Source organism: Capricornis sumatraensis, chromosome 19, assembly GCF_032405125.1.
Source record: "Capricornis sumatraensis isolate serow.1 chromosome 19, serow.2, whole genome shotgun sequence".
In the NCBI taxonomy this organism is placed as follows: Eukaryota; Metazoa; Chordata; class Mammalia; order Artiodactyla; family Bovidae; genus Capricornis; species Capricornis sumatraensis.
The window spans coordinates 39,045,298-39,068,276 of NC_091087.1; the positions used below are offsets into that span (position 1 = coordinate 39,045,298).

General features: G+C 41.4%; 1 protein-coding gene across 1 annotated transcript in view; it reads right to left on the minus strand.

Annotated features, from left to right (window-relative positions):
* Nucleotides 1-22,979, minus strand: part of SCAPER (S-phase cyclin A associated protein in the ER) — a 365,239-nt gene that overhangs the window by 62,432 nt on the left and 279,828 nt on the right. The window contains exons 25-26 of the mRNA XM_068991091.1: nucleotides 18,845-19,077; nucleotides 4,906-5,061 (exon numbers count right to left, since the gene is read on the minus strand). Coding sequence (XP_068847192.1) covers nucleotides 4,906-5,061; nucleotides 18,845-19,077 — 389 coding nt within the window. The remainder of the gene's footprint in view (nucleotides 1-4,905; nucleotides 5,062-18,844; nucleotides 19,078-22,979) is intronic.

Here is a 22,979-nt window from a genome sequence, read left to right on the forward strand (position 1 = left end):
AAGAAGGCCTACTAATAGAAATCTGCTGAGTAACTGAGGTTGGGGAGGGAAATTATACTGGGAAAAAATAGATTAAGAATTCTTAAAAACTACTAGAAACATCACTTTGCTGACAAAGGTCCATATAGTCAAAGCTATGGTTTTTCCAGTAGTCACGTATGGATGTGGCAATTGGACCCTAAAGAAGGTTGACTGCCAAAGAATTGATGCTTTCAAACTGCAGTGCTGGAGAACTCTTGAGAGTCCCCTGGACTGCAAGAAGATCAAACTAGTCAATCCTACAGGAAATAAACCTGGAATTTCAGTGTAAGAAGTGGTGCTGAAGCTCCAATACTTTGGCCATCTGATGCAAAGAGCTGATTCATTGGAAAAGTCCCTGATGCTGGGAAAGATTTAAGGCAAAAAGAGAAGGGGGTGACAGAGGATGAGATAGTTGGATGGTATCACTGACTCAATGGACACGAGTTTGAGCAAACTCAGAGAGATAGTGAAGGACAGGGAAGCCTGGTGTGCTGCAGTTCATGGGGTTGCAGAGTCAGACATGACTTAGTGATTGAACAACAACAACAAAAAACTACTAAGGGTTAATCACTGACTTATTTAAAATCCAGGTGTATATGTACATATAAATAATTATACCTCATTTTATGAGCATACACACAACACATGTGTGTGTGTATGCATCCTAAGTTGCTTCAGTTGTGTTGGACACTTTGCGACCCCATGGACTGTAGCCTGCCAAGCTCCTCTGTCCATGGGATTTTCCAGGCAAGAATACTGGAATGGGTTGCCATGCCCTCCCCTTCAGGGGATCTTCCTGACCCAGGGATTGAACCCTCATCTCCTGTGTCTCCTGCACTGGTAGGTAGGTTCTTCACCAGTAGTGTCACCTGGGAAGCCCATACACACACACACACACACACACACACACACACACACGGACTATCGTTTTATATATAAACTTCATGCACACACACCTACATGCACACATGCACACACACTCACACTCTGGTCTGCTTGGATAATCTTAGGCATGTCTAGAATCACGGAAAATGGTGGTGTATATCCTATAATTTGGAGACCATCTCATCTACCGCTCAAAAATTTCATCAGAAACCTGGGAGTCATTCTGGATTCCTCATTTCCTTTTATCCTCCCATGTTATTAAGTTTTATGTCATCTCACTTACATTTATTCTGTGTCCTCACTGTATCTGTTCCTCTCTGTTTTCACTGTCTCCACGGGTCCTCAACATTTATAAAAAGCCTACTCCTAAGGCAAGGGTCGGAGAAGGCAATGGCACCCTACTCCAGTACTCTTGCCTGGAAAATCCCATGGATGGAGGAGCCTGGTAGGCTGCAGTCCATGGGGTTGCAAAGAGTCGGACATGACTGAGTGACTTCCCTTTCACTTTTCACTTTCATGCATTGGAGAAGGAAATGGCAACACACTCCAGTGTTCTTGCCTGGAGAATCCCCAGGACGGGGGAGCCTGGTGGGCTGCCGTCTATGGGGTCAACAAAGAGTCAGACACGACTGAAGTGACTTACCAGCAGCAGCAAGGCAAGGGTGGGATGATTTGAGAGAACAGCATTGAAACATGTATATTATCATATGTGAAACAGATCGCCAGTCCAGGTTTGTTGCATGAGACAGGCTACTCGACGCTGGTGCACTGGGATGACCCTGAGGGATGGGATGGGGAGTGGGGGGGAGGGGGGTTCAGGATGGGGAACACATGTACACCCATGGCTGATTCATGTCAATGTATGGCAAAACCACTACAATACTGTAAAGTAATTAGCATCCAATTGAAATGAATAAATTAAAAAAATAAAATAAAAAGCCTACTCCTTCTAGTGGGCTCAAGCCTACTAGACTCAAGCCATTCCAGCCATTTCTATACTTTTCAGGAGTGATCATCCTATACTGGAAATGTAAACATTTATGGAGCTCACTGAATATCTAATCTCCTGCCACCCTTCACAGTCACCCTATTATAAACCACATCAAACTGAACATGAGACAATGTCTTCTATATCCATAACTCTTAGCTTGGGTTGTCCCCCAAACAGACCCTGAAACAAAGATATGGTTGTATGATGTTTACCTGTGAGGAAGTAGAGAAGGAAAAGAGGGCAGGGAGAAAAGTCAATCAAATATGTGTTAATAAACAGGTTACCACTCTCCAAGGGGCCCCTTGGAGAGATTGTAAGGAACACACTTCAGGATTGTCCCATTGAGGGTTGGTGGAGCTGGGATGTTATCTACCAATTTATTGTTGGAGAGTGATTCCTGGGTGTTAATTCTCCTGTACTTCTAGCAAACAGCTACTTGTCCAGAGAACATCCCCAGGTAGTGAAACACGGGAAGTCACTGGCAGATGACTGCCTAGTAGGCTGCAGGTACCAATAACACCTGCTATATCACACAGTACCCTGATGCCCTTTCTCCCAAATGGATTCTTCACTCCACTTGTCTTCTGGATCCTTTACGATTTAGGTCACTGAAGCCCTTCTTGACCTCTTCTGGAAGGGCTTTATTTCCTTTGCTGTGCACCCTCTCTTCTGCTGCAGCTATTACACTGTAGCTGTTAATTCACAAGTCTGACCCTCTGACAGACTCTGGGCTCCCTGAGGAGCTTCAGTACATAGCTTGGAGTCTGGCCCAGGGCAGATGTTCAGTCAATGTCTACTAAACAAGGACATGTTTGTGTGTGTTAAAGAGAAGAGGATGCTGTCCTCCACATACGTAATTGAGAAAGTCTTCAAAGAAACAAACTGCATGCTCCCATATTCTGAATAATATAAAGCCATGTGTGTAAGAGGGAACACCAGCGGAGGAACCTTGGGTCCTAATTCAAATTATTTTGGCTCAGCTGCTTTCCCTATGAGTGGCTATGAATGACCTTTAAGCTTCTTTCAAGTCCCACAGATTTCAAGTGACTGAATCCATGTGTAAGGGAATGCTGATGCCCACAAACTACACAACAACCCATATATGGAAATGTTTATGTGTGCGATATTCACTTGGATTCAAGGGAAGAGTACAGATGACAAAGACTTGAGATGCTGGCAGGTTTATAATGGCATGTACATGAAAGAGCCAGTGTTGGAAGGGTCTTCTGGGTGAGAGGATCCCTCCCAGGGAGTGGCCAGGCTACTGCACAGAGCGAGTTGGGCAGCATGGCGGCCTCTAAGCTGGCAGGTGCCAATGCCTTGGATGGATCCCCGTTACTGTTGCCCCCGGAACTTACCTGGGTCACAGACCTACAAACAGCCCCTTCCCGAGTGCTCATCAAGTCCCTGGAAGGTAGGCTCTGGCTACATTTCTAGAGGGAACAGACTAAGTGTAATAGTGACTAAAGGCCATGCTTGACTTCCTTGACACTCAGTCTTAATCTTCCTAGAAATGTGATGGGGGCTGGAGGGACTGGGTAAGAATAAGAAAGAATAGGTGGTTATCAAGGTCCTATGTAGAAGAGACCAACACATGTTGAGGAAGTTAATTTCTGAAAACAAATTCTCTTTTTAAATATTCTGAATAGAGACATTAGCACTGTGGTACACTGAATATGGCTGTATAAGATTTCTTTAAGTAATTAGACTTCATTAGCTTCAAATAGTTTCTTTCTTGATAAATCCCCACATATACACATATGCATACACATATATATACACATATATATACATGTCTATGTATACACAGATATATGTATGGGGTTCTCTGGTAGCTCAGCTGGAGACCCAGGTTTGATTCCTGGGTAGGGAAGATCCCCTGGAGAAGGGTTAGGCTACTCATTCCAGTATTCTTGGGCTTCCCTGGTGGCTCAGAGGGTAAAGACTCTGCCTGCAATGCGGGAGACCTGGGTTCAATCCCTGGGTTGGGAAGATCCCCCTGGAGGAAGGCATGGCAACCTACTCCAGTATTCTTGCCTGGAGAATCCCTATGGACAAAGAGGAGCATGGTGGGCTACAGTCCATGGGGTCGCAAAGAGTCGGACATGACTGAGCAACTAAGCACAGCAGAGCATATGTGTGTGTGTGTGTGTGTGTGTGTGTGTGTGCGCGCGCACGACTGAGCAACTAAGCACAGCAGAGCATATATGCATGTGTGTGTGTGTGTGTGTATATAATCTATTTAGATTTTAATTGTAAGAAAATTATTTTACTGAGCATCCTCAATATGTCTGAGGGATATGTCATATTAACACCGAGTCACTACTGTAAACGATTCGTAACTTGGTAGGTGGGTAGGGAAAAGAACACGAGGTGGTTACCATCTCTGTTAGAAAGTTACTGCTTCTGAGGACAGTGCGCAGGACGGGGTGGGGGGTTTAGAGAGCCAACCAGGCTGCTAGTAGTTCCTGATACACCGGCTATAATCATGCCCGTGGGGCATGAGTGACTTCACGGAGTTATTGCTTTTGGATGGCTCCTCTCTTATTCATAGAGACACCTTGGAAGAAGGAACAAAGGGGAAAATAAAGAACCTAGCAGGCTGTAACTGAAAGCATGTGATAGTCAGGGCACTGTGAGGCTGTGCTGTGTTATGCTGAGGATCTGACTTGATTGGTCTAGGTTTTGTTACTGACCTCCTGACTCAAGGAAATCACTTGATTCCTCTGGATCTCAGTGGAAGAGGAGCTGGATGGTCTCTTATAGAAATTATAGATAAGCTAATGACACCAACAAGAAAGATAGGCTCTGACAGGAGCTTGTAGCCAGGGAAAATGAGAAACATTAGACAAGTCTCGGTATGGGAAGCCAGTAAGGACAGAGGTAGCACAAACAGGAAAAGAGGCCAAGATGACCATGTACATCCCTATGAAGCCACTCCAGAGTGAGCAAAGTCCAAGAGATGTTTCAAAAGTTGAGTCCAGACTGACATCGAGTAGAGGCCTTACCTTCCAGTGACAGCAAAGCAGAGCGTGCACATTCCCTGTAGGAGTCCTGCGGCATGCTGCAGAAACGCAGCCATCTTGGGATTCTCATCCACGGGGCCTTGCACCGAGAGGAAGCAGCCACAAAGCTTGTCGATCAGACCGATGTTCACCACGTAGCTAGATGTGGGGACAAATATGTGTTACCAATGTGCATAGCCTGGTAACATCTTTCCCTTCAAAAAGTGAAAGTGAAAGTTGCTCAGTCATGTCCGACTCTGCCACCCCATGGACGGTAGCCTCCCAGGCTCCTCTGTCCATGGAATTCTCCAGGCTAGAACACTGGAGTGAGTAGCCATTCTCCTCTCCAGGCATCTTCCCAACCCAGGGATTGAACCCAGGTCTCTTGCATTGCAGGCAGATTCTTTACTGGCTGAGCCACCAGGGAAGCCCTCACCTTCAAAGAGAAACCTTAATAAACACAGGCTTAGGCCTTTCTAACAAGCAAATGACAACACAGGTTTGAGTACAATATCTTAAGCAACTATTTCCTTAGATTTATCCCTGAATAATCAGTTATTTCAATGAATGGTTCTGTTTACTTCTGTTGGCTACTCTAATATTATTTTCTTCACGAAAGAGATTATCTGATCATTCTCACCAGTCTAGAGTCTGACAATAACTGAAATGATTTATAAGGATCTCTATACTCTTGAAAAGGAATACTTCTTAAACTCCTAGTAAGGAGCTAAATTCACTAGAATGCAAGGATTCAGGATGATGCTACTCAGGCACTCTTGTTATAACCTAAACTTCCAATGCCACTGTAGATTCTCTACTTTTTAAAACCTTATCACCATTAAGAGTATAACAAGCAGCAAGAATCCAACTGCCCTCTGTTATGAAAAGTACCAGTTCTGAGAGTTGACAATATCATTTAAGAAGTTACTCTCCATCTTTTCAGTCTATTAAACAGTTTTCTAGAACTGTTTATTAACCCAGATCAACAATAGTAGCTCTTAGTCCACAAAGCAGAAATAATTGCAAATATCTGAAGACTATGAAGTACCTTGTAGATATACCAGCCTTAGTGTGGAGATTTTATACCAACTCAGTGCTACTGCATTCACATATATGAAAAGTGAAGGACTCTGAATATAGCAGTTCTGAAAATCAGCACATACAATCTTTCAGTGATATGTGCAAAGGAACTGATGCTTCTGCTTGTAAGTGCCCTAAAATCCCTACCACTATTCATTTACTAACACACTTCTTTTGCAAAAGGAAGGAGAATCTGATGAATAATTTATGTTGGTATCCTCTTTTAAGTTTACTGTTTACAAGGCATAAAATAATGTTCCCTTTCTCTTTTTATGTTAGGAAATATGTTTATCTGGTTACTGATCATCTCCCATAGTTTTAAAATTGGAAAATATGAAATGATGACCACCAGCCCTATTATCTTATTATAAAGGAAAATGACATATTGACATATTGAACCCTAGTCTCACAAGTTACTGGATGACCATGGGCAAATTACCTTGCCCTTCTTAGTCTGTTTTCTTTTTGATATAACAGTGTTAGTAGAAGGTTCTTGTGATAAGTGACTGATAAGCTAATACATGCAAAGAACTTGATATATTTTATTATTAGTTTTATTGTCACTAGTAGTAATGATGGCAGTATTGTAAAAACAGATGCATGCATACTTACTAGTCATAAATACAATGAGAAATTAACACAACACAAAATACCATTTCACAAATATTAGACTGATAAAGGGGCTTAAAAATCACTAAGTATGTTAACATAAAACACTGATAAGAATATGAGGAAATGGGACTCCTATCCTTTACTAATGGGAAGTGTACTCTTTGGAGAACAATTTGATGCTGCTTGGTAAAGTTGAACATGGATTTATCATAGGATTCAAAATTCTTACTGTAGGCATATGCACTTGAGAAACTCACATACAGGTGCAAAAGAAGCTTATACAAGGATATTCACTGTATCACTGCTTCAAATAGTGAAAAAATAGAAACTACTGACCTCAAATAGGTGTACAAACTGGGAATTTATTCATTTAAAAAAATGTCTAGAGCAGTTAAGATGAATTAATCAGAATTATATGCATCAACATAAATAAATCTCAACATGTTATGTGAAAATAGAAATTGAGAGAATTGTATGATAGCATTTATGTAAATTTTGTATGGTTACATACAAAACCAGAAATGTTTGTTTATTTATTATATGAATATATTAAAAAATATATATATATACTATACACATATATATTACATACACTTATATACAAATAATATAAAAAATGCATGGGAACTATATACACATACTCTAACTCTCTCTCAAGAGATAAATCACTGTGCAAGAGAAAGGAATGTAGATGGGGAGTTAGCTGTACCTGCCACATTTGGTTTCTTACCAGTATGAAAAAAGATCTAAGACAATATGGAAAAATTTTATCAGTTACTGAAAAATGATGTCAAGTTGGTACATAGGTATTGATAATTTTGTAAGGTGTAGGTTGATACACTACATAAACTCATAGAAAATTTAAATATTTTTGAAGAGAATAATGACAAACTGAAAGAGCATTTGAAACCTGTAAGATAAGGGTTGTTTTATTTCCCAGGTTTATTGAGATACAGTTAATATACACATCCTTTAAGTTTAAGGTATACAATGTGATGATTTGTGTATTGATTACAAAATATTACTGTTTTCTAGTTTCACACCACTGATCAGAGAAGATACTTGACATAATTTCTATGTTTTTGGATTGTTGAGACTTCTTTTGTGGCATAACATAGGATTCATCCTTGAAAATGTTCCATGTGTGTTTGAGAGCAATATATATTTTGCTGCTGTTGGATGGAGTGCTCTATATATGTTAGGTCCTTTTGGCCTAAGTGCTGTTTAAATCTGCTGTTTCCTTATTGATTTCCTGTCTGGAAGATCTATCTATTATTGTTGGGTGTTTCTTCTTGCTGTGTAGTTGCCAAGTCATGTCTGACTCTTTTGTAGCCTCATGGATTGTAGCCTGCCTGGCTCCTTGTCCCTGGGGTTTCCCAGGCAAGAATACTGGAGTGGACTGTCATTTCCTTCTCCAGGAATTTATTGTTGAGAGTGGGGTATTAATGTCCCCACATATTACTGTATTGTTGTTCTCCATTTAGTTCTGTTAGTATCAGTAAATATTTAGGGGCTCCAACATTGGATGCATAAATAATTACTTACTGTCATATCTTTGGTGGATTGACCCCTCTATCATTATATAATGATCTTCTTTGTCTCTTTTAACCATTTTTAGCTTAAAATCTACCCTTCCTTTCTTCTGGTTACCATTTCTCTGAAATACTTACACCCCTTTGCTTTCAGTCTTTGTGTCTTTAAAGCTAAAATGAGTCTCTTACAGTCAGCATGTTGTTGGATATTGTTTTTATCCTTCAGCCACTCTGTGTCTTTTGATTGGAGAATTTAATCCATTTACCCTTAAAGTAATTACTGGCTACTAATGGCACCCCACTCCAGTCCTCTTGCCTGGAAAATCCCATGGATGGAGGAGCCTGGTAGGCTGCAGTCCATGGGGTCGCCAAGAGTAGGACACGACTGAGCGACTTCACTTTCACTTTTCACTTTCATATATTGGAGAAGGAAATGGCAGCCCACTCCGGTGTTCTTGCCTGGAGAATCCCAGGGACAGGGGAGCCTGGTGGGCTGCCGTCTATGGCATCGCACAGAGTCAGACACGACTGAAGTGACTTAGCAGTAAGGACTTACTATTGATATTTCACTAATTATTTTCTGTTTTTTAGCCCCCTCGACCTGTGTTCCCTCTCTTGCTGTCTTCTTTTGTGATCTGATGACTTTTTGTGACAGTATGCTTTGACTTCTTTATACTAAGTGTATCTACTATAGGTTTTTCTTTGGGAATGTACTTCTTGCATTCTGTTTTTTAAATTAGTTAATTTTAATTGGAGAATAATTTACAATATTGTGGTGGTTTTTGCCATACACTGACATGAATCAGCCACGGGTGCACATGTGTCCCCCATCCTGAACCCCCCTCCCACCTCCCTCCCCTCCCCACCCCTCTGGGTTGTCCCAGAGCACTGACTTTGAGTGCCCTGCTTCATGCATCAAACTTGCACTGGCCATCTGTTTCACATATAGTAACATACATGTTTCAAGGCTATTGTCTCATATCATCCCACCCTCACCTTCTCCCATGTAGTCCAAAAGTCTGTTCTCTACATCTGTGTTTCTTTCGCTGCCTTGAAAGAGGCACATGAACCCCAATGTTCACTGCAGCACTGTTTACAATAGCCAGGACATGGAAGCAACCTAGATGTCCACTGGCAGATGAATGATGGATAAAGAAGCTGTGGTGCATATTACATTCTGTTTTAAGTTGGTAAGTTTGACAGCATACAGAAAATTTATGCAGTTGTCTCTTAGTATCTGTGGGGGATTGGTCCCAGGACCTGCTGTGGATACCAAAATTCACAGATGCTCAAGTCCCATCATTGGGACTCCATATCCTTGGTTCTGCACCTGCAGACTCAACCAACTACAGATTGCGTAGTACTATAGTATTTATTAAAATAAAAACTTGCATGCAAGTGGACATGCACATTTCAGACCTGTGTTGTTTAAAAGTCAGCTGTACTTTTGCTTCTCCTTCCTCATATTTCAGGTTATTCATGTTACAGTTTACATGTTTTTATAGTGTTTATTCAATAACAAATTTCTGTGGTTATGGTTACATCTATTACATTTGATTTTTAACTTTCAAACTAGCTTGTAAGTGAATTTTATGTATCACCATTATAACACCAGAGATCTGATTTTGATTATATAGTTAGCATTACCCGTGAGTATTACACATCCATATGTTTTTATCTGATTAATTATCACCGTTTTCTTTTAACCTGAAGAATGCCCTATAGTATTTCTTGTAAGAGAGGTCTAGTGGTGATGACCTTCCTCTGCTTCTTTTGTTTGAGAAAATCTTTATTTCTCCTTCATTCCTGAAGGACAGCATTGCTGACTATAGCATTCTTGGTTGGCAGTTTTTTCTTCAATATTCTGAAAGCCTGTGCCATAGGCTGGGCTTCTTGATCAGGCTGCTGGCTGTGCTCTGATATTAAGCAAGATTGCTGGCTGGCCTCTCTGGTTGGGAGCGGTCTCCAGTTGTACATCATAGATGGGTGGGTCTAGAAACTGTCTCTGTGACTGAGAAGAATTTTGTCTGGGCTCCATTATAGGGTGGGGCTGCAGGCTATGCTCTGTAGTTGAGTATGGGACCATAGCTGGGTTATGAGGTTTCCCAAGGTTACTGTTCAGTCTTCCTGGTTATGTGGGGTCAGAGGCTGAGCTCAACAGTTGGACATGGCTGCTGGCTTGACGCCCTGCCTGAACAGGGCTGTAGTTTGGACTTTGCAGCTGCTTAGGTTCCATAGCTGACCTTCCTGGATGCTCAGAAATGAAGGCAATGGTGAGCAAGAAGGCACAGATGATGACCTGCTTTCCTGCCCAGGTTGCATGGTAAAACAAGCTCTGTAGCTGGTACAGCCTGGGGACCCTAAGCAGCAGAACTGCCAACTGAATTCCCTGACCAGATAGGGCTACAGCTCAACTTCATATATGGGCAGAGCTGCTGCCTGGGATCTCTGCTTGGGCACCACAGTAGCCAGGAGCACAGTCCACCAAGATCTGAGTGCTGAAGCACCACACTCCCCTGTTCTATTTGCTCCCCACTGGTCAGGCCCTGCAGATTCCCCCAGTAATCTTTGTTAGGTGAGACCAAAGTGGAAGTGTCCCACAATGCTGGGGGAGCTAGATGTCCATTTGGGCTCCTTCTTAGTACTGGAGAAACCACAGGCTTGTGGGGGGGCCTGCATACAGCACTGTGCTGGCCTGTGGGAGCACAGTGAGCAGCTGCTCCTCTTACCCTTCTAATGAGGTACTTCTTGGTCTCTGAGGTCCAGTAAGAGATGCTTCAGGCTTACCCACTTTCTTTATTCTGAGTTTTCACAGTGGTTCTTGTCTATGCATAGTTACTATCTGGGCTTCTAGTGAGGCCATCTGTTTGATGGCACAATAAGTTCACAAACAATGAATGAAGACCTTGTAAATGGAGCATTTACCACAGGGAATCAACACTGATCCTGACAAATAGGAGTATCATCTACAGCACTGGAATCCATTTCATAGTACAAGATGGCTGGCTGTTCTTTAGTATATTCCACCCATATCTCAGAAAAGTTCTGGAGGCCAAAAAAGCCAAGATTAAGGTGCCAGCACGGTTGGATTCCTCTGAGGCTGCTCTTTTTGGTTTCCAGATGGCTGTCTTCTTGCTACCTCTTCATATGGTTGTTCCTCATGCAGGTGCCTAATGATCTTATCATGTACCAAGAGCTTTTACAACTAAAAAAGTCAAGACCTCCAATAGGAAAATGGGCAAGTACATGAATAGGCAACTCACAAAAGACTGTCTGAGCCGCCAAGAAAGTCCTATTAAAATGGCCAGTGAACATTTAAAAATGTGCAGTATCATCACTAATATATAGAAATGAAACATTTTCACCTCCCAGTCTGGCTAACACTCAAAAGAATGATGCTATTCAACACTGTCTAGGCTGAAGGTACAAGGACATACTCATATGTAATATCTCAGTTCAGTTCAGTTCAGTTGCTCAGTCGTGTCCGACTCTTTGCGACCCCATGAATCGCAGCATGCCAGGCCTCCCTGTCCATCACAAACTCCTGGAGTTCACCCAAACTCATGTTCATTGAGTTGGTGATGCCATCTAGCCATCTCATCCTCTGTTGTCCCCTTCTCCTCCTGCCCCCAATCCCTCCCAGCATCAGGGTCTTTTCCAATGAGTCAACTCTTCGCATGAGGTGGCCAAAGTATTGGAGTTTCAGCTTTAGCATCAGTCCTTCCAAAGAACACCCAGGACTGATCTCCTTTAGAATGGACTGGCTGGATCTCCTTGCAATCCAAGGGACTCTCAAGAGCCTTCTCCAACACCACAGTTCAAAAGCATCGATTCTTTGGTGCTCAGCCTTCTTCACAGTCCAACTCTTACATCCATACATGACCACTAGAAAAACCATAGCCTTAACTAGATGGAACTTTGCTGGCAAAGTAATATCTCTGGTTTTGAATATGCTACCTAGGTTGGTCATAACTTTCCTTCCAAGGAGTAAGCGTCTTTTGATTTCATGGCTGCAATCACCATCTGCAGTGATTTTAGAGCCCAGAAAAATGAAGTCTGACACTGTTTCCCCATCTATTTCCCATGTAGTGATGGGACTGGATGCCATGATCTTCGTTTTCTTAATGTTGAGCTTTAAGCCAACTTGTTCACTCTCCTCTTTCACTTTCATCAAGAGGCTTTTTAGTTCCTCTTCACTTTCTGCCATAAGGGTGGTGTCATCTGCATATCTGAGGTTACTGATATTTCTCCCGGCAATCTTGATTCCAGCTTGTGCTTCTTCCAGCCCAGTGTTTCTCATGATGTACTCTGCATAGAAGTTAAATAAGCAGGGTAACAATATACATCCTTAACGTACTGTTGTTCCATGTCCAGTTCTAACTGTTGCTTCCTGACCTGCATATAGGTTTCTCAAGAGGCAGGTCAGGTGGTCTGGTATTCCCCATCTCTTGAAGAATTTTCCACATTTTATTGTGATCCACACAGTCAAAGGCTTTGGCATAGTCAATAAAGCAGAAATAGATGTTTTTCTGGAACTCTCTTGCTTTTTCCATGATCCAGTGGATGCTGGGAATTTGATCTCTCTATGTAGGACAATTTGGCAGTTTGTATCAAAATCCTTAATACACATTTTTGACCCCAAATTATACTTCCCAAAGTTTAATAGAAAACAATAATCAATTATAGGGAAAGATATTCTTTACAGTGTTATCTATAATAGTAAAATACTAGATAAGTATAATAGTAAAATACTATTTAAGTAATAGGTCACCTGAAGCAAATCACCTTGGGCTTCCCAGGTAGCATTAATGGTAAAGAAGTGCCAATGCAGGAGATATAAGAGGTGTGGGTTTGTTCCCTGGGTCGGGAAGATCCCCTGGAGGAGGGCATGGCAACCTACTCCAGTATTCTTGCCTAGAGAATTCTTGTGGACAGAGGGGTGAGGCTACAGTCCATAGGGTCAGAAAGAGTTGGACATGACTGAAATGACTTAGCACACATGCACAAGCAAATCATTGCCACATAATTAAATACTTGGAAAGCCAGTAGAAAGTCATTTGCAAGTTTCTGTTGATTTGGAATAAAAGAAATGAAAAAAGTATGACATAAAAAAGTATGTGTAAGTATTACAATTTGTTTTCATAAAATAACCACATATATGTACACCAAAACCAAAATTAAAACCAGTGATTATCTTTGGGTGGTGGGATTAAAGACAATGCTTGTGTATTAAAAAATGCATTGTGATCTTCTATGTCTTCCAAATTGTTGCAGGAACTCCTATAGCACAATGGTAAAAATACAAATGATTCAATTAAAAATAGACATACACCTAAATAGACATTTTACCAAAGAACAGATACAAATGGCCAGCAGATATAGGAAAAGATGTTCACCATCATTAATCATCAGGGATATACAAATCAAAACCCCAATGACATACTCCCTAATACCTGTTAAGATGGTTATTATAAAAAACAAACAAAAAAGAAATTCAAAAAACCAGGAAATAATATTGGCAGGATGTAGAGAGAAAAGTGAAACTTTGTACACTGCTGGTGGGAAAGTGTATTTGTATAGTCACTATGAAAAACAGTGCGGCATTACTCAAGAGATTACAAACAGAAACACCATATGATCTATCAATTCCACTTCCGGATATTATTGTGAAGGAAATCAATCACTATCTTAAAGAGATACTTGCACTCTCATGTTCAGTGCAGCATTATCCAGAGCAGCTAAGTGTCCATCCTCAGATGAATGGATAAAGAAAAGTGGTAAAGCTGTGGCTCAGCTGGTAAAGAATGCACCTGCAACGCAGGAAGATACCCTGGAGGCTACCCACTCCAGGACTCATGGGCCTCCCTGTTGGCTTAGATGGTTAAGAATCTGCCTGCAATGTGGGTGACCTGGGTTCGCTCCCTGGGTTGGGAAGATCCCCTGGAGTAGGGCATGGCAACCCACTCCAGTATTCTTGCCTGGAGAATCTGCATGGACAAAGGAGCCTGGCAGGCTAGAGTCCACAAGGTCGCAAACAGCTGGACACAACTGAGCGACTAAGTACACACACTCAGATGGCTCAGTGGTAAGGAATCCGCCTACCAATGCAGGAGATGCAAGAGGCATTGGTTTGATCCCTGGGTGGAGGAGCAAATGGCAACTGATTCCAGTAATTTTGCCTGGAAAATTCCACAGAGTTGCACACAGCTGAGCACACCTGCAAAGTGGTGTGTGTGTGTGTGTGTGTGTGTGTGTGTGTGTGTGTATAAAATGAAATATTATTCAGCCATAAAAAATAAGGAAATCCTGCAATTTGTAACAATATGGGTTTCCCTTGAAGGCATTATGCTAAGTGAAATAAGTTAGACAGTTAAAGGGCAAATACTGTGTGGAATCTGAAAGAGTTGAATTCTCAGAAATAGTAGAATGCTTGCTGCCCAATGCTGGGGGTGGGTAGGGGAAATGGGGAGATGTTGGTTAAAGGGTACAAACTGACATTTATAAGATGAGTAGGTTCTAGGACTGTAACATACAGCATAGGGACTGCAAGCTACAGCACTGTACTACATACTTGAAAGCTGCTAAACAGTAGCTCTTAAATGTTTCAATATACACACATACATGCAAAAGGTAATTATGTAAGATGATGGAGGTGTTAACTAACAGTTACTGTGGTTATCATTTTGCCCTACATATACGTGTAACAAATCATCAAGTTGTACATCTTAAACTTACACAATGCTATATATGTCCACCTATATCTCAATAAAGCCAGGAAAAAAACCAAATTGCAGAGCTTCAGGACTGATGCATTTCCTGGGCAAATTTCAAACCAGTGTTCTTTTCACATCACAATCTGCTTCTATCCTATACATAATACTGCTTTCCTAGAACTATGCTAAACACATGAAATTACCAACATTTGCATCTTACAAAAAAATTCGAATGTTTTACAGCCAAAAGATATTATCTGGATATTCTGTTTAAGTTTTTTTTTTTTAATTTGTTTCTGTATCCCAGGACCCTGTAAAGTGTCTGGCATAAAGTGAGTACAAGTGGCAATATTTTGAGACGATAGATATTTCTGAGGATCCCTTAGGGCTAGGAACTGGACTCAATTATCTAAAATAAGGAGAATAAATACTATTATTACCTCATCTCGGATAGAGAGCCCCTTGCCTCTTCCATGCCAGATAAGGAGAGAAAAGAGACATACGTCAGAATGATGTGCCCTTTTCCAGCTCTACCTTAGTGGTACAGGCAAGAGAACAGTGCCAAAAACTGTGTTGGAACCCTTCCCTCACAACTTTACAATGCTAGAGATTTATAAACTGACAAAAAAGGCCCAGGTTGTAGCAGGGAGTGGAGTGAGATTTCCTGTCAGTTCATATTCGAGAAGGTGAGAAAGAAAGCATGAAACTATTTACACATATTCTGTTTGCTTCACTACGAAGATCTGAGATAAAGTTTGTGGTCCTACACATAGGGATCATCAAGCCAGCTAACAATGCATTATCCACAAGAAAACACTATTTACCAAAAGTGGTTCAAGCCAGATAGAGTGACATTGTTTTCCTCTGAAGCACTGTAATTGCCTATCATCCTTTTTAAGTTACATGAATTATTTGGTTTGGCAGATCATCACTGTTATCTTTTTCCCCCCAATAACCTGTTTTCTTAATGAAGGATCTGGTAACTATAATAATAAGTGTAAAAATGTAGGTACTTTTTCCTGGAAGGCCCACTGGAATTGCACTAAAGCACAGGTGGGCCTTCTGCCTCACTGTAGCCAAGGCATGTAGCTGAGTTGTCTGGATGACAAGAATGCAGGGCCGCTGCATCACACAGTAGCCCAAGGGAGGATGCTGGGCATTTATCAGCAGGGAGGGCCAGGTTCTACAGACCAAAAGGACATGGGGAAATTGAATGAGATCAAGCAACAGAGAGAAAGGCCAGGGAGGGTCAAAGTCAAGTGCTGCATGATAAATGGTTTGTGCACCCAAAGGGCCTGCCTAGTACTCTCGAGCAATAAATATGCTTGGGGAGAGAGGGCAGGCGGCTGCAAGGGACAAGTTAACAAAGTAATCAAGGGTAAGAAAGATCCTGAATGAAACAACTGTTTCCAAGAAAGCACAAGAGACCAGATGAAATTTATGAACTGAGAAAGAAGCGAATGCAGAAGAGGGCATTCTCTTTCTCCTATTAACCTACTATAAGCTTCAAAAAGTAACAAATTGCATGGGTTTTGGGAGTCAGAGATCAGTGCAGATCACAGAGGAGTTTCTGCTAGGTGGGACAGGTAATTGATTAACACCAGATGGAATCTTGGGAAATTAAATGTCCTATCTGATTCCAGATTCACCAGGGAAAAAGAATTTAAATGTCAGGGTAGGAATAAATTTCCCCGGAGAAAAGGTGACCGTGGAAGGAAGCAGGGTTGACCGTGAACAGGTGTTAGAAATTGCCACATTTGTGTAGTGGAAAATATACAGCTGTTGGAAGTCCAGATAGACCTGAGTTCCAGTCTCAATTCTCCTACTTAAATTTTAAACTTATTCATTACATAACCTTTAACCCCACTGAGCAATTTCCTTACCTACAAAGTTTGAACAACAGAGTGGTTCCAAACAGAAAAAGGAGTACGTCAAGGCTGTATATTGTCATCCTGCTTATTTAACGTATATGCAGAGCACATCATGAGAAACACTGGGTTGGATGAAGCACAAACTGGAATCAAGATTGCCAGGAGAAATATCAATAACCTCAGATATGCAGATGACACCACCCTTATGGTAGAAAGAGAAGAGAAACTAAAGAGCCTCTCGATGAACGTGAAAGAGGAGAGTGAAAAAGTTGGCTTAAAGTTCAACATTCATAAAACAAAGATCATGGCATCTGGTCCCATCGCTTCATGGCAAATAGATGGGAAAACAATGGAAACAGTGACAAACTTTATTTTGGGGGGACTCCAAAATCACTGCAGATGGTGACTGCAGCCATGAAATTAAAAGATACTCCTTGGAAGAAAAGTTATGACCAACCTAGATAGCATATTCAAAAGCAGAGACATTACTTTGCCAACAAAAGTCCATCTAGTCAAGGCTATGGTTTTTCCAGAATTGATGCTTTTGAACTGTGGCGTTGGAGAAGACTCTTGAGAGTCCCTTGGACTGCAATGAGGTCCAACCAGTCCATCCTAAAGGAAATCAGTCTTGAGTATTCATTGGAAGGACTGATGCTGAAGCTGAAACTCCAGTACTTTGGCCACCTGATGCAAAGAAATGACTCATCTGCTAAGACCCTGATGCTGGGAAAGATTGAAGGTAGGAGGAGAATGGGATGACAGAGGATAAGATGGTTGGATGGCATCACTGACTCAATGGACATGAGTTTGAGGAAACTCCGGGAGTTGGTGATGGACAGGGAGGCCTGGCATGCTGCAGTCCATGGGGATGCAAGGAGCTGGACACAACTGAGCGACTGAACTGAACTGAACAAAGTCTGGATTAGAAATCCTACACTTACAGGGCTGCAAAGCCTCTACTACAATACCTTACTCTCCTTCATGGATCACAGCCTTGCATAACTCAACAAAGCTATAAGCCATGCCTCGCAGGGGCACCAAAGACGGACAGGTCATAGTGGAGTGTGTGCAAGCTAAATCACTTCAGTTGTGTCCAATTCTTCGTGATCCTTTGGACTGTAGCCCACCAGGCTCCTCTGTCCATGGGATTCTCCAGGCAAGAATAATGGAGTGTGTTGCCAAGTCCTTCTCCAGGGGATCTTCCAGACCCAGGGATGAAACCCACATCTCATTATGTCTCCTGCACTGCAGGCAAGTTCTTTACCAATAGCATCACCTGGGGCACAACTACAGAGGATCCAGAGGATATCATTGTCCTCTAGAGTTTCTACACTTTCTGTGTGAGTGCTAAGTCACTTCAGTTGTGTCAGACTTTTTGCGACTCTATGGACTGTAGTCCGCCAGGCTCCTTTGTCTGTGGGATTCTCCAGGCAAGAATACTGGAGTGGGTTGCCATGCCCTCCTCCAGGAAATCTTCCCAACCCAGTGACTGAACCCTTGTCTCTGGCATCCCCAGGAGTGGCAGGCTGGTTCTTTACTACTAGTGCCACCTGGGAAGCCCCTAAAAGATTCTTCCTTTCCACACCGGGAGTCAAGAGTTCTTTGTCATAGTGGAGAGTTCTGATAAAATGAGGTTACCAACTCAATGCACGAGTTTGAGCAAACTCCAGGATACAGTGAAGGACAATGAAGCCTGCCATACTGCAGTCCATGGGGTTGCAAAGAGTCAGACACAACTTAGCAACTAAACAACAGCATAATACGTTACTAATAATGGGTGCGACAATTAATGATAGCTATTCTGAGTACTTAAAATCTGAAAAAATTTATAAGGAGAGATGACCTGAGATAGGGGAATTCTTAGAAATTCTTTGAGTTGGAAAGAGTTGACAGCAAAAACAGTTAAATTCTAATTCTAATACTGAATATTAAATACCAAGAATGACAGATGAGCTTTAACTATACTGCTTTTCCTTAATAGGACTTTTCTTCTCTCTACAAAATGTGGTATATTTTCTATCAGGAATTTTTGGATGGTGTGAAAACAACTACCATCACACGGGCCCTGAGACTTAAAATTATTTTAAAATAATTTTTTTTAAACAAACAAGTTTTAAGAAATCTAGAAACTTACCTGATGAGGTCCTGAACTCGACTGTTAAAAGCATCACCTTGTGAGGGTTTGCTTTTCATTTCCTGTGTTGATATTTTTGGTGTAGTTGGTTGGCTGTTTCCATCTGGTCGATTGGCAATCAGGCAGCCAAAAACCGCAGCACTGACTTTGAGAAGTCCAGTTGTCAAGCCTTCGAAAACTTGCTTATTTGTATTTCTTCCCAAAATAGCAGTATTTTCATCTGGAACATAAACCTAGATGGAAAAAATACAGTATTGTATTTCAATAAAACCACCAAAAATGAACAGAGATGATAACGGAAAATTTCTGGAATCATAAATAATTTTGAAATTCTAGAAGTGCTATTTGAATGCTTGAGTACTGGTTCTAAAGTCAGACTGTCAGTTCAAATCTCAGTTTTGCCCCTAGTAGCTAGGTGTCCTTGGGCAGGTCGCTACTTCCAATTTTCAATTTTCTCATAAAACAGGGATAATGACATTACCGATAACAGAGGGTTCTTGTGAGGACTAAATTAGCTAATAACATAAAATGCTTATCTCATCCTAAGCATATAATAAGCACTCAATAAATATTACTTATTCAACTGAATAAAGTATTAAAAATTTGTATAAACTCAGAAAACAAGCCAACTGGTTAACTGATAGCACTGTTATGGGAAGCACACCCTGACTGAAACCATCCATCCTGGTCAGGCACCACAGTAACCATGTGTGTGAGTTATTTTACAACAGGAGGTCCCGGTAAGAAGCACAGAACTAATAAGCCAGCACTAACCAGAAGCGTTCAGGAAAGGTCAAAAAGAGACACCACGTGTCCAGCCGCCTCCTAGAATCCTTCTTGCTGGCATCCATCTTGGCCGAGCAATGCGTGTGTCATTAGGAAGGACTCTGAGTCAGAATGACCGGCCAAAGACAACCCAGAGACTAATCCCACCACCACAAAACCCGAGACTGCAAGCCACGTGGCAGAGCAGTCCCCCTGGGTTCCCTTACCCTCCTGCTCTCCTTGGGTCTCCCTTCCCAATAAAGTCTCTTATTTTGTCAGCACATGTCTCCTCAGACAGTTCATTTCTGAGTGTTAGACAAGAGCCCACCCTTGGGCCCTGGCAGGTGTCCCCCTTCCCACAATAGCTCTGTTTCTTGTCAAAGTAGATTTTTAAAACATCTAATCTAAATTCCTCTATGAGGAAAAATTTTGCATTTATTACAAAATGGTAAAATATAATAGTATTTCTCCAGAATTTCCCCTAATACACAGAGTCATATTGAGCTGTTTACTTATAGTTTACAGGAAGTAATATGGCTGTTAAAAGTTGGACAAGGAGTCAGAACTTGGGCTTGGGTTCCAGCCCTAGATATATGATCTTAGACATGTTCCTTAACCTTTCTGTGTCTCAGTTTCCTCAACTGTTACATGAAGATAATTACAGTATCCAATGAATCAACATATGTAAAGCCTTAGCACAGTGTCTGGCTCATAGGTAAGTCCCACAGAAGTGTCATCTGCTACATCCAAAAAGAAGTAGCAACTGCTACTCTTACTATGATTCCTACTACTACCAGGAGTAAATACAACTGGGTATGAACAGCAGCTCTCACAGAGAAGGATGACTGGAAGCACAGTGGCTAGATATGTAATCACCAGGCTGGGAACTCTGTGCTTTGGCATGTGATATTGGCTACTTAAGGGTTCACTCTTCCCAGGACAGAGGCTCCTGAAGACCTTGCTACCAAGAAAGGGGCAGAGACAATAGGCCAGAGATAGGGAGGAAGAAAGTTTAAACGTGGAATCAGATGGCTTTGTGTTCAAGTTCCAGTTCCTCCTCTAGCAGGTCACATGACTTTAGGTAAACACTTCACATTTACAACTCGGCAAATCATCATAAAGGCACAACTTTTCTTTTCTTTTACAAACTTCAGAAAGAATATGAGAAACACATTTCTGGGTAATGTCAGGGTTCTTCATACATCACAAATTTTCATATTCCTTTCATTTCAAAAACCTTGTACTGATACTAAATATTTCAAATAAAACACTATACACGTGCTCTTAGCAACCTTTCCCTTTTCTAGAAGCATTTTAACCCAGTAATCAGATCTTTTAAAAATATAGTTGAGAATCATGAAGATATTAAAGACTTCTGAGATACCAAAATTAATGTCATTTATTTAATCACCTGCTCATCTAACATTTGAATATCCAGTATGTCCATGGTCAAAGACACAGAGATTCTCTGTTTACTGTAAGGTCCTTTAGACCCTGTAGACTCTGATTTTACAAGTAAGTGTAGCAAGCTGTGGCTTACTGGTTTACAGTAGAACAGAAAGAACAATAGGAAGAAGTGGTGGCCATTTTAGAGGTAGCAAAGTAAAAGTGAAAGTCACTCAGTCGTGTCTGACTCTTTGTAATTCCTTGGACTATACAGTCCATGAAATTCTCCACGCCAAAAGACTAGAGTGGGTGGCCTTTCCCTTCTCCAGGAGATCTGCCCAACCCAGGGATAGAACCCAGCTCTCCTGCATTGCAGGTGGATTCTTCACCAGCTGAGCCACAAGGGAAGCCCAAGAATACTGGATATGGGTATCCTATCCCTTCTCCAGCGGATCTTCCTGACCCAGGAATCAAACCAGGGACTCCTGCATTGCAGGTGGATTCTTTACCAACTAAGCTATCAGGGAAGCAAAACAAGATGCTATTCTTGAAGCTCAAGGAAAAAAACAGATATAAGAATAAAGATATAAAGGCTCTGCAATCTGAGACTCATTGCTTTTATTGGACTCATTTTTTTTTGCACTGAAATTATTATTTACTAAAAACAGTATACCTGTTTATGCTCAAAATGACAACCTTGAGGTATTAAAAAAAAAGGCTAAATTATGAGCCACAACTTATTTGGTGGGGGGGGGGGTGCAGAGAAAAAATGATGAAAACTAACATTTCTTAGGGTTTTCTTCTATGCCAAGCACTTAAGCATTTTCCTTATACCATACCATTTGGAGAAGGAAATGGCAACCCACTCCAGTATTCTTGCCTGTAAAATCCCATGGATGGAGGAGCCTGGTAGGCTACAGTCCATGGGGTCGCAGCAAAGAGTCGGACACGACTGAGTGACTTCATTTCACTTTCACTTCACTTATACCATCACATTTAATTTTTGCAGATTAACATCTCAAAGGTCAGAGACAGCAGTCAACACATCCAAGTTTCACAGCTATAGTTAAAGAGCTGGGATTGAAACCTGAGTTTGTTAGACTCTAAAGCCATGTGCTTTCTCTCACCCCACACCAACTTCCCACTGGCCATCTCTTTTTCTGGGAATTCTGGAGAAACTGTCTCTAGTGGAAGGAGGTGAAAACTGATCATAGGTCAAACACAGCCTTTCTGATGTCTCTTCCATTAAAAGTTCTTAATTAATAAGAACTTTACTCGTGACCAAAGAGCATGAAAATACTTTATTTAAAGATTGTTGGAATAATTATGAATGAAATATACTAAGTCTCTTATTCAGAAACCATAAATGTGGTGCAGGGACCAAATGTCACTTCTTCATCCGTCCCCTAAAATAAGCTCAATCAAGGTCAAGTAAATCAGATATATGTTTACACTATTTTTATATTCTCTGTCCACAGCTGACAACTTTTGATTTTTGTCTTTCATTGAGGATTTCTGCTTAATTTTAGAAACACCATTTTACCAGTTTCTTATAAAGTAAACAGAAATGAAAAAACGTCTCTAACAATTTGCCAGTTATACGAAGAACCCTTGTGGTCTGCAGGAGCCAAGGAGCTCTCCTCCTCCTTGGGAGCCAAGCCTCCCTTGTTAGGCTTGTCATGGTGAACCCTGGGACCAGGGACCTGAGTCCAAAGGCCCTCACTGTACTGAACAGTTTTATTTTTTCTCATCCTGATTTCTTATTTTCCAACAGTCTAAGCCCCTCACCTCATCAGATTTCCCCCCACATCTGTTTTTCTCTAATTTCTTCATTTAACATTGATCCTTTCACTGTTGAGAATAGTTTTCTTTCGCTTGTAACCTTTGGTGAAGACTTTGTCTCATCAGGACATCACCTTACTCAAAATCACAGAAGCTTTCTCCATCCTTCTATATAGATTCTTCTTCTGCTGGTTTAAAATCA